Raw genomic sequence first — 13,047 nt, forward strand, 5'->3', positions numbered from 1 at the left:
TTTCCTTTTCCAAACAGGGTTGTAGCATTTGCAATCCTCTCGTCCTTGGCAACATTCTCAAATTGAAAGGCGATTGTAAGATTGCATCCATCTTATTATTTCAACACTTACCTCCCTCAACCTTGACTGCCTTCCATCTGGACATGTTGACTTTCTTACTTTAAGCACTGCCAACCTTTTAAATACCCCCCAACTGTAATCCCAACCAATTTCACCACTTCAAGGATTCAATCAGTGCCTCAGCCAGGCCTACTGTGTCCAGAGTTCATGTTGGTACTTTGCCATCCTCAACTGGCCCCCAAGGTCATACAATCAGTGAATACTCACTAGTGAGGCAGTTTCAGATCCAGCCACTCAAACTTTTATTCAAGTTAAAAAGACAATTTATGAAAGGCAGTGAATATAAGCCACTGAAGAAACTTTTGTTGGATTGCAGCTCCCTGGGTCTGTACTCATTGGAGTTTAGAAGGCCAAGGGGGTATCTTATAGATATGTATAAGATAATGAAGGGGATAGATAGGGTAGAGGTAGAGGAGGAACTTCTTCACTCAAAGGGCGGTGAATCTCTGGAATTCTCTGCCCGTTGAAGTGGTGGAGGCTACCTCGCTAAATATATTTAAGTCACGGGTAGATAGGTTTCTGATAGACAAGGGAATTAAGGGTTATGGGGAGAGAGCGGGAAAGTGGAACTGATCCACTTCAGATCAGCCATGATCTTATTGAATGGCAGGGCAGGCTCGAAGGGCTAGATGGCCTACTCCTGCTCCTATTTCTTATGTTCTTTTTGATCTTAAGTAGCATCAAGTGTCTCACCAAAGCCATTCTTTAACTAAAAGCTGAAAAGGGGATTGTTGGCATGGGTCTGGACCCAGGAAAAGGGTCACAGCTGATCTTCCTCTCGCTCAACATCCATGTAGACAGAATTTAAAATGGGATTCACATGTTAGTGATCAGCTGGAAGTTAGTTTTATTCCCTGATGTACTTTAATCGAGGAGACACTGAATCGGAGCTAGCTCAGCAAGGATTGCTTCAAGTGACAATGCTTGCAGATTTCAACTGCTCTGTGCTTCTCCAAAATGTACATCCCACCTGCTGCTCTTACCTGTAGCTGCTGTGGCTGGTGTTGCTGTTGTGGATCCCACAGCTGCACCGATTGCGCTTGTGCCTGGTATGGGCCTCCCACGGCTTGTACTGCCACTGGAATATGGATATTGCCATTCATGAACTGTGCTGGAAAGATGGTATTGGCTAGTGTATGAACCACCTCCTCATGAGAGTTTTTCATCACAGATCCAGAGGTCACCATTTTATCCTTATCGTCCTCCAACTTCACAGCTGCTACAGCAGTAGGTGAACCACCGACTTGTACGACATTGTAGGCCTCCTGAGGGATAGTTACATGTGTGGCAGTCAGTTGTTGCATATCAGTACGAGGTTGTGTGGAATACACAGGGATGGCCCATGTCTCACCACCTGGGCTGGTGATTGTACCAGCTGCTGTTGTATAGAGGTGAGCACTGTCCACTGTCAAAAGATCAGGTCTTAGAGACACATACCCTTGTTGCTGCCCCTGTGGAATAGCCAGCACTGTAGCAACAGGTTGCCCAGTAATAGTATATGAAACCGTGATGGGCATATCCACCTTGCGTTTCTTAACTGGTTGGAGTACATTTGAAGTACTGGAGCGCCGTTCCCCTTCACGAGGAGAGTCTTGTTGTTGAGTGGGAGAAAGGGTGCTCACTGTTTGGATCTGAATCTGCTGAGCTTGGCCAGAGACAAGCTGAGCTTGGATCTGTTGCTGCTGAATATGTTCATCGGAGATTTCAGATGTTTGCATTTGCTGGGAAGGCTGGATGTGTTGCACAGAGATCTGAGTGGCTTGAAGTTGCTGAGCTGTGGTTGGACTGTGCATGGTCTGAATCTGCTGTGAAGACTGTTGCTGCTGCTGGGCAGTCACTGACTGAGGCTGCACCTGGACCTGAATCTGATCAGGGGATGGATGGAGCTGGGGAGACAGCTGCTGGCTGGAGATGTGCTGTGGCGATTGCTGCACCTGAACCTGAACCTGCAAAAACGAGACAAACATGCATTTTGAAAAAAAAGACTTCAATGTTATCCTTTTCATATTCTAGTCATACATTCACAACCATTTAAAAGCATGACATGGATGATGGTGGAGAGGAATAGTTTAAGTTGATATACAGTAAAACTATACTTAGATATGGATTCTACAATGACCTTGGGTGACCTTGAAAACCTTTGCTTATGATTAGCTTGTTTGGGTACATAAGAACATAAGAAATAGGAGCAGGAGTAGGCCATCTAGCCCTTCGAGCCTGCCCCGCCATTCAATAAGATCATGGCTGATCTGTCGTGGCTCAGTTCCACATTCCCGCCCTCTCCCCATAACCCTTAATCCCCTCTCTTATCAAAAACCCATCAACCCACGTCTTAAAAATATTTAGCGAGGCAGCCTCCACCACTTCAACGGGCAGAGAATTCCAGAGATTCACCACCCTTTGAGTGAAGAAGTTCCTCCTCAACTCTGTTCTAAACCACCCCCCTTTTATCTTGAGGCTGTGCCCCCTAGTCCTACTGTCTTTTTTGAGCGGGAAGAGTCTCTCCACCTCTATCCTATCCATCCCATTCATCACCTTATACGTCTCAATGAGATCTCCCCTCATTCTTCTAAACTCCAACGAGTACAAGCCTAGTTTATTCAGCCTCTCCTCATAGCTCAACCCCCTCAACTCCGGTATCAGCCTAGTAAACCTCCTCTGCAACTTGCATCATTTTAATTTTAAAAAATTGACAAGTTTCTGCATTGCATGAAAGATTCCAAGAAAACATACAATCCTAACCAAACTAGCACAGCCTAGTTGAACTAAACAAGTTTACTCTATACTTGATAGCGCTGATTTGATTGTACATTTGAGTTCTTGCTAGACAATGCAAGTCACTCAAAAAAATGACACTGCATGAACTGTATTTTCACCAAAGTTTGAGATTGATTATTTGACAAGATGCTATGCTGAATGTGAGCAGCCTGTGATGGGGGACATGGTGGGCGAGTCCAATCCTGCTCTCATTGACAGCCCCACACAAGTACACTTGCAGCATATATGCGAAAAACAATGAAGCCTCATGTGATTGCTGAGTTAGTGACTAAACACTTCCTATTCCACCAGTCAGGTAAGTCAGGAAAATAGAACCCAGTGGCCATAAAGCACAACAACTGAATCTAGAAAATTCCTCTAACCCTCACGTGAAACATAGAAACTAGAAACAGGAGGCGGCCATTTGGCCCTTTGAGGTGGTTCCATCTTTCGCTTTGATCATGGTTGATCAAATTCAATATCCTGAATCCCCCTTCCTCCACGTATCCCTTGATCCATTTAGCCCCAAAGCTACATCTAATTTCTTCTTGAAATCACACAATATTTTGGCCTCAACTACATTCTGTATGTGTGGAATTCACCCCTTCACCACCCTCTGGGTGAAGAAATTTCTCCTCACCTCAGTTCTAAAAGGTTTACCCCATAATCTCAAACAATGCCCCGTAGATCTGGTCTCCCCCACCTTTGGGAGCATTCCTCCTGAATCTACTCTGTTTAATTCTGTTCGAATTTTATAATTTTCTATGAGATCCCCCCTCACTCTTCTAAATTCCAGTGAATATAATCCTAGCTGAACTAGCCTCTCCTCAAATGACAAACCTGCCATCCCAGGAACCAGCCTGATAAACTTTTGCTGTACTCCCTCTACAGCAAGGACATCCTTCCTCAGATAAGGACACCAAAACTGCACACAATACTCCAGGTGTGGCCTCACAGGGCGGTACGGTGGTACAATGCTTAGCAATGTTGCCTTACAGCACCAGGGACCCAGGTTAGATTTCCGGCTTGGGTCTCTGACTGTATGGAATCTGCACATTCTCCCTGTGTCTATATGGGTTTCCTCTGGGTATTCCTGTTTCCTCCCACAATCTGAAAGACACACTGGTTAGGTGCATTGGCTATGCTAAATGCTCCCTCAAAATGTACCTGAACTGGTGCTGGACTGTGGTGACTAAGTGATTTTCACAGTAAATTCACCGGTTTATGACCTATTTGTGACAATAAGAAATAAATTTTAAAAACTCACCAACATCCTGCACAACTGCAGTAAAACATCCCTAACTCTATACTCAAATCCTCTCGTTTTGAAGAGCAATACACCATTTGTCTTCTTTACTGCCTGCTGTATCTGCGCACTTACTTTCAGTGAGGTCACCAAGATCTTGTTGAGTGTTCACCTATTGAAGTAATAATCTGCCTATTATTGCTACCAAAGTGGATTACCACACATTGCTCCACATTACACTGCATCCACCATGCAGATGCTCTCACACACAGCCTGTCCAAATCACGCTGAAGCATCTTTGCATCCTCCCACCCAACTTTATATTATCTGTAAACATGGAGATAATACATTTGGTTCCCTTTTCCAAATCATTAATGTGAACAGTTGGGGTTTTAGCACAGGTCCCTGCAGAATCCCAGTAGTCACTGATTGCCAATCAGAAAAATACCCACTTATGCCAACTCTTTACTAACTAGCTTTCTATCCATCTCAAGAAATTACCTGCAATCCCATGTGCCATCTTTACATAGTAGTGTGCTACGTGAGACCTTGTTGAAAAGCTTCTGAAAGTCTAAATCACATCCACTGGTTTTCCTTGGTTAACTCTGCTAGTTACATTGTTGAAGAATTCCAGTAGATTCGTCAAGCATGATTTTCCCTTTAAGGGGCCCCAGGAACTTGTCTACCTTAATGTAATTTAGGATACTCAACACTTCCTCCTTCAATATATTGACATTCTCTACAGCGTTCACACACCTATCCTGACTTCAACATCCGTCATGTCTTTCTCCTGGATTAATACCAATACAAAATATTTATTAAGAATCTCACCCATTTCCTGTGGCTCCACATAATTTCCCTCCACTGTCCCTGAATGGGCCTACTCTTTCTCTTGCTACCCTCTTGCTATTAAGATATACATTAAAAGCCTTGGGATTCTCCTTGGCCATTTGCTAAAGACATTTCACGGCTCCTTTTAGTCCTTAAGGGCTTTGTCAGTTTTTAGATGCCTAGACTTATCATACGTGCCCCTTTTCCTTTTGACTAAGTTTACAATTTCATCATCCATGGCTCCCGAGTCCTGCCATTTTTATGTAAAAGGAAATTTGGCATGTTACCTACAACTCTCACCAACTTTTACAGATGCTACCATAGAAAGAATTCTTTCAGGTTGCATCAGCTTGGTATGGCTCCTGCTCTGCCCAAGGCTGCAAGAAACTACAAAAGGTTGTGAATGGAACCAGTCAATCACACAAACCAGCTTCCCATCCATTGACTCTATCTACACTTCCCGCTGCCTCAGTAAAGCAGCCAGCATAATTAAGGACCCCACGTTCCCTGGGCATTCTCTCTTCCAACTTCCGTCTTTGGAAAAAAGATACAGAAGTCTGAGGTCACATATCAACAGACTCAAAAACAGTTTCTTCCCCGCTGCTGCTCAGACTTTTGAGTGGACTCATCTCACATTAAGGTGATCTTTCTCTACACCCTGGCTATGACTGTAACACTACTTTCTACATTCTCTCCTTTCCTTCTCTACGAATGGTGTTTTGTCTGTATAGCGAGCAAGAAACATTCCATTTCACTGTATACATGTGACAATAATAAAATCAAAAAATCCTTCATTTTTGCAGGGACATGCCTGTTCTGCTCTTCAATCAACCAGCCTTTAAAAGCCTCCTACATGCCAGACATGGATTTGCCCTCAAATAGCCACTTCCGATCCACATTCCCCAGTTCCTGTCTAATTAGGATGTAATTGGCTCTTGCCCAATTAAGCACCCTCATCCGGGGGCCACTCTTGGCCTTATCCCTGATTACCAGAAATTCTGTGGAGTTATGGTCGCTAACTGAAGCGGTGATCACCTGGCCCGGCTCATTCCCCAATACCTAGTATGGCCCCCTCCCTTGTTGGATTGTCAATGTACTGTATCAAGAAGCTCTCCAGGACACATCTAACAAATTGCTCTCCATCTGAGCCCCTGGCTGTACGGGATTCCCAGTCAATATGGGGAAAGTTAAAGTCACCCACCACAACGACCCTGCTTTTTTTCCCCCCACACCTTTTCAGTATCTGACTACACAGCTGCTCCTCTGTCTCCTGCGGGCTGTTGGAGGGTCAGTAGTAAACTCCCAATGTTGTGATTTCACACTTTGTATTCCTGAGCTCCATCCATAATGCCTCACTACAAGATCTTCCAATGGCTCCTCCCTCAACACAGCTGTGTTCTGCTCCCTGATGAGCAATACAACTCCCTCACCCCTTTTGCTTCCCCTTCTGACCTGTCGAAAACGACAATATCCCAGAATGTTAAGCTGTCAGTCCTGCCCCACCTTTAACCATGTCTCCATAATTGCAGTATCATGATCCAATGCAGTAATCCAGGCTCTCAGTTATCTGTTTTACCCGCTATACTTCTTCCATTAAGGCAAATGCACTCCAGTCCCTCCAAGACCCACGATTGCCCCCTGATCTCAAGTCTCACTTTTTTCTCCCAGAAGCCACACTTACTGTCCTGTTCTGGTTCCCACCCCCACCGCAGTATTTTTTGTGCATGTATCACATTTATCCACGCCGTACAAACATAGCATGTTGCACTCTGCCATTATAAAACTGCAGTTAAAGAAACAAAAACGGTGCGTTGTATTTACAATGTTACTTAGTAAACATAGCAGTCGGGACAAAAGACCTCTTGAACAGACTTTTCATGGCAATTAGCTTTCTAAAAAGTGTAAGCCCTTCAAATTAAGGATATAAAGAATGAGGGGGATCATGATGATGGCCTGAACTTTCCTCTTAATTGCCTTGTTAAACAGCATAAAGCTGTTTCTGCTGTCTACCAATGATTTTCCTGCAGTGCTGACAATTCTGACCAGCTTACTTCTGCATTTCAGAATTGCCCTCAAATAGGTTATTATACTGTCATGTTGAATGCTAGGATATTCCCTACTGGACTTTGTGTACCCACTCTAAAACATCTTGATTCACTCCAAACCTTCAGTTTTAAAACCATCACTGGCTAATCTTTTAAAAAATACAGTCAAACTTCTCTGTGCGTGTTGTAATGGTTAGCACTGCTGCCTCACAACACCAGGGACCAGAGTTTGATTCTGGCCTTGGGTGATTATCTGTGGGGAGTCTGCATTCTTCCCATGTCTTATGGGTTCTCTCTGATTACAAAGTTTTCCTCCTGCAGTCCACGTATGGATTAGTCATGGGAAATGTGTAGGATTATGGTGGGGGAAATTGCCTGGGTGAAATATCTGTCAAAGAGTTGGTGCAGACTCAGTGGGCCAAATGGCCTCCTCTGCACTGTCTGGATTCTATGAAGTTGAGCTTCTGGTCTATGTGTTCACGGATACTTGAAATATTTTACAACTCTCCCATCAGTTATTAAGATAGAGATTTGTACATATGCAGACCATTGCTATATAAACATAGCTCTTTAGGTTTTTAAATTCATTTGTTGGACGAGCGTCGCTGGCTGGCATTTAATGTCCATCCCCAATTGCCCTTGAGAAGGTGATAGCTTGAAACGCTGCAGTTCACATGCTGTTAGGGAGGGAATTCTAGGATTCCCTAGGAATTCAGCTTTGACCCAATAAGTGAAGTGGGGGAATTCAGTGATGATAACACTATTGAATGTCGAGGAAGAGTGGTTAGAGTGTTTCTTATTGGTGATAGAACATTACAGCACAGTACAGACTCTTCATTCTCTCAATGGTTTCACAGGTTGGCGCAACAATCTAAAGCCCATCTAACCTACACTATTCCAATATAATCCATGTGTTATCCAATGACCATTTACATGCCCTACTGTTGTACACAAGGCATTCCACACTCTTACTACCCTCTGAGTAAAAACCTACCTCTAACATCTGTCCTATATTTATCACCCTTCAATTTAAAGCTATGTCCCCTTATGCTAACCATCTCCATCCGAGGGACAAGGCTCTCACTGTCCACCCTATCTAATCCTCTGATCATCATATATGCCTCTATTAAGTCACCTCTTAACCTTCTCTCTAACGAAAACAGCCTCGAGTCCCCCAGCCTTTCCTCATAAGACCTTCCCACCATACCAGGCAACATCCTAATCAATCGCCTCTGCACCTTTTCCAATGCTTCCACATCCTTCCTATAACGTGGTGGCCAGAACTGTACACAATACTCCAAGTGCGGCCGCACCAAAATTTTGTACAGCTACAACATGATCTCACGGCTCTGAAACGCAATCCCTCTACCAATAAAAGCTAACACACCGTACGCCTTCTTAACAACCCTATCAATCAGAGATCTATGCACGTGGACTCATATCTCTGCTCGTCCACACTACTAAGTACCTCACCATTAGCCCAGTACTCTATATTCCTGTTACTCCTTCCAAAGTGAATCACCTCACACTTTTCTGCATTAAACTCCATTTGCCACCTCTCAGTCCATCTCTGCAGCTTATCTATGTCCCTCCATAACCCTGCAATATCCTTCCGCACTGTCCAAAACTCCACCGACTTTAGTGTCATCTGCAAATTTACTAACCCATCCTTCTATGCCCTCATCCAGGTCATTTTTTATAAATGACAAACAGCAGCAGCCCTAAAACAAGTCCTTGCAGTACACCACTAGTAACTGAACTCCAGGATGAATATTTCCCATCAACCACCACCCTCTGTCTTCTTACAGCTAACCAATTTCTGATCCAAACCATTAAATCACCCTCAATTCCACGCCTCTGTATTTTCTGCAATAGCTTACCATGGGGAACCTTATCAAACGCTTTACTGAAATCCATATACACCACCAACTGCTTTAGCCTCACCTCCCTCTTTGGTCATCTCCTCAAAGAACTCAATAAGGTTTGTGAAGCATGACCTATCCTTCACAAAACTGTTAACTATCCCTAATCAAATTATTCCTTTCCAAAACTTTGCCTACAACAGAAATAAGGCTCACTGGTCTATAATTACCAGCGTTGTCTCTACTCCCCTTCTTTAACAAGGGGAGAAGATTTGCTATCCTCCAGTCTTCCAGCACTATTCCTGTAGACAACGATGGCCTAAAGATCAAAGCCAAACATTCTGCAATCTCCTCCCTAGCCTCCCAGAGAACCCTAGGATAAATCCCATCCAGCCCGGGGACTTATCTGTTTTCACACTTTCCAGAATTGCTAACACCTCATGAACCTCAATCCCGTCTAGTGCAATAGCCTGTACCTCAGTATTTTCTTCGACAACATTGTCTTTTTCCTGCGTAAATACTGACGAAAAATATTCATTTAGCCCTCTCCTATCTCTTCAGACTCCACGCACAACCTCCCACTACTGTCCTTGACTAGCCCTAATCTTATCCTAGTCAGTCATTCTTTATTCCTGACGCATCTATAGAAAGCTTTAGGGTTGCCCTTGATCCTACCTGTCAAAGACTTCTCATGTCCCCTCCTGGCTCTTCTTGGCTCTCTCTCTTTAGATTCTTCCTGGCTAACTTGTAACTCTCAAGTGCCCTAACTGAGCCTTCACATCTCATCTTGACATAAAGGTCTCCTTCTTCTCTTCACAAGAGATTCAACTTTTTTTAGTAAACCACGATCCCCTCGCTCGACCATTTCCTCCCTGCCTGGACTTATCAAGGACACACAGTAGCTGTTCCTTGAACAAGCTCCACGTTTCAGCTGTGCCCATCCCTTGCAGTTTCCTTCCCCATCCTATGAACCCTAAATCTTGCCTAAATTGCATCACAATTTCCTTTCCCCCACCTATAACTCTTGCCCTGTGGTATATACCTATATTTTTCCATTGCTAAAGTAAACGTAACTGAATTGTGGTCACTATCACCAACGTGCTCACCTACTTCCAAATCTAACACCTGGCCTGGTTCATTACCTAGTACCAAATCCAATGTGGCCTATCTACATATTGTGTCAGGAAACCCTCCTCCACATATTGGACAAAAACTGACCCCTCTAACGTACTCAAACTATAGCTTTTCCAATCAATATTTGTAAAGTTGAAGTCCCCCATAACAACTACCCTGTTACTTTCGCTCCTATCCAGAATCATCTTTGCAATCCTTTCCTCTACGTCTCGAACTTTTTGGAGACTATAGGAAACTCCCAACAGGGTGACCTCTCCTTTCCTGTTTCTAAACTCAGCCCATACTACCTCAGTAGACAAGTCCTCATCAAACGTCCTTTCTGCCACTGTAATACTGTCCTTGACTAACACAATACTCCAGGTGTGGCCTCAGGGCGGTACGGTGGTACAATGGTAAGCATTGTTGCCTTACAGCACCAGGATAAGTGGACTGGAAATGCTAAATTGCTCCTTAGTAACAGAGGATGTGCAGGTTAGGTGAATCTATGGTGAATGGGCAGGGTTGCAGGAATGGGACGGAGTCTGGGCGAGGGGCTCTTCTGGAGAGTTGGTGCAGACTTGACAGGCCAAATGGCCTTCTCCTCCACTGTAGAGATTCTGTGGTTCTATAAAAGATATGCTGAATTCCATTTACTTTGAGATAATCCTCAAAACTTGTGAAGCAAACTGTGAACCATTATTGCGAACAATCTGCTCCAGTCTACCAAATCTTGCAAAAATATCAAGTCTTTGAACTGTTATTTCAGTTATATCTCAACTTCTGGTCACTTTGAGTGCACATTTATGACTAAGAATATGTAATCCACAAACAGATCTATAAAAATCTATATACAATCATTGCACTTTAGGCTGCTCCCAAGGGTGTAAAAGGAGATAACAGTGGTGTATTTCTTATTCATGCACAGGACTGAAGAAAAACTGGGACAGTGTCACTGTGCACTCAGACCCAGCCACCAAAAATAACTATGAGCTAATTCCTTCATCTGGACTATACCAGAATGCCCTTCATACAGTTATTCAAGAATCTTCCAAGCAGACTAGGAGGAATGATCACTCATTATGTCCCACGATAGACACCCACCTCAGATGGTCAACTCAAGCTTTCTTCGCATCCTTTCAAAACAGGATGTGGGTGATATATTCCAGCTGTTGTTCCTTTCAATATCATATCCACTTTCTCCATCATGAGTACATCTACCATATTTATTGGTTGTGGCGCTTCTAAAATATTTTCCATCATTTTAGGTGCTTTATACAGGCCTTTACATTCAGTAACGTGACCTAAATACTGAACTGGTGTTTGACAATGTGCTTGGAGACGTTCCAATGTTGCCCTAAATTATTCAAGTGTTTTTGTTCACTGGATCCTGTAATTAGAATATCATCCAGGTAACATTGTACATCAGAGAAACCACTTCAAATCTGATCTAACAATCTTTGGAACACGGCTGGTGCAGGTGATATTCCAAAAGCCAATCTTTTATAATGAAAAAGGTCAAATGCAGATTACTAACGGTAAGCAGTAGTTGAGACTCAGTAGCTACATTCACTTTTAAGTGTGCTGTGAAAGATCAATCTTGCTGAATTTCCGCCCACCTTATAACCCAGCAAACAAATCTTCAATTAAAGGAAGCAGATCAGCATACAACAATGGATTTATGCTAAGCCACCACAAATACAAAAACTGAACCTACTGGCTTTGTGACAGGTAGCCCAGTCACTCAGTAAATGGCTCTAATACAAGTTAACAAGTGTTAACAAGTCACACTAATTCTTCTTCAACCTTGGGACTTACTGTATATGGCACCATTCTTGCTTTGAAACTTTGTTAACTATTAGGCCTTATTTTGAGTTAGACTTGAGTTCCCTTCATTGAGCAAAGTCTCTCTTTAAATACACTTCTGTATTTATCCAGAAGGTGCTGTAGGTCTGTTTTGACATTGACTAATCTGTTGATGCATTCAAAATAAGCTTTATCTACTTCAACCAAAACCTCCCAAATAGAGCTGGAAAATTACCATGGACCACATAAAGAGGCAATTCCATTGTTTGTCCACTCAACTCTAACTTGACCAAGTAGTCTCACAGGAGGTAACGATACAGCAGCACCAGTTTCAACCTCCATCCTAATAGAGCCTGTCCACTTCAGAATCACCCAGAATCTGAGATTCACCCTGTATAGATGATACATTTAACTGGAGGCTCTTCAGATTTCTGGAAATTTGCTTCACAGTCGTAATTCTTTTCTTCCATCTTGTAAATTATTTTTGTAAAATGTAACTTGTTCTTCTTCTTGAAGGTACCCAGGTTCTACTTCTCGATATTCTTCTCTCGGGAAACTATTCTAGCCCAATAAGCTTTTGCAATTGTGACCCATTTTGCCACAATTTTGCAGATACTATTCTTGCTCTAGGATTCACTCACTGAGTGGTCCATTTTGGCACACCTGTGACATCTTTGTTGCTGTTTTGACTTCTTATGGGCACTTCCCACTTGTGGATCTTCATTCCGGCATCAAATTATGAAGTCTCTTCAGCAGCCAGCTCTATCGACACTGCCGCCTTTAGAGTCAATAAGCAATCTTCTTTGTGGGGGCCACAAACTACATAAGAACATAAGAAATAGGAGCAGGGGTAGGCCATCTAGCCCTTCGAGCCTGCCCCACCATTCCATAAGATCACGGCTGATCTGAAGTGGATCAGTTCCACTTTCCCGCTTTCTCTCCATAACCCTTAATTCCCTTGCCTATCAAAAACCTAACTACCTGTGTCTTAAATATATTTAGCGAGGTAGCCTCCACCACTTCAACGGGCAGAGAATTCCAGAGATTCACCACCCTTTGAGTGAAGAAGTTCCTCCTCAACTCCGTTCTAAACTGCTCCCCCCTTATCTTGAGGCTGTGCCCCCTAGTCCTGCTGTCCTTTCTGAATGCTCTTAGTGACTCACCATACTCTTATGTTGTGCCAGCATTTTTAAAGTTGCCACAAACAGATTTCTTTGGTGGGACCTGAACCATTCCTAGTTGACGAATGGCTTTGGAGCACAAAGTCATT

General features: G+C 43.3%; 1 protein-coding gene across 2 annotated transcripts in view; it reads right to left on the reverse strand.

Annotated features, from left to right (window-relative positions):
• The window catches only part of qrich1 (glutamine-rich 1), a 68,911-nt gene that overhangs the window by 30,781 nt on the left and 25,083 nt on the right, over positions 1-13,047 (reverse strand). For both annotated transcript variants that reach the window (XM_080218600.1, XM_080218601.1), the window contains exon 3: positions 1,104-2,066. In XM_080218600.1, coding sequence (XP_080074726.1) covers positions 1,104-2,066 — 963 coding nt within the window. The remainder of the gene's footprint in view (positions 1-1,103; positions 2,067-13,047) is intronic.

Source organism: Carcharhinus amblyrhynchos, chromosome 3 (genome assembly GCF_965287045.1).
Source record: "Carcharhinus amblyrhynchos chromosome 3, sCarAmb.v2.hapA, whole genome shotgun sequence".
Classification (NCBI taxonomy): Eukaryota; Metazoa; Chordata; class Chondrichthyes; order Carcharhiniformes; family Carcharhinidae; genus Carcharhinus; species Carcharhinus amblyrhynchos.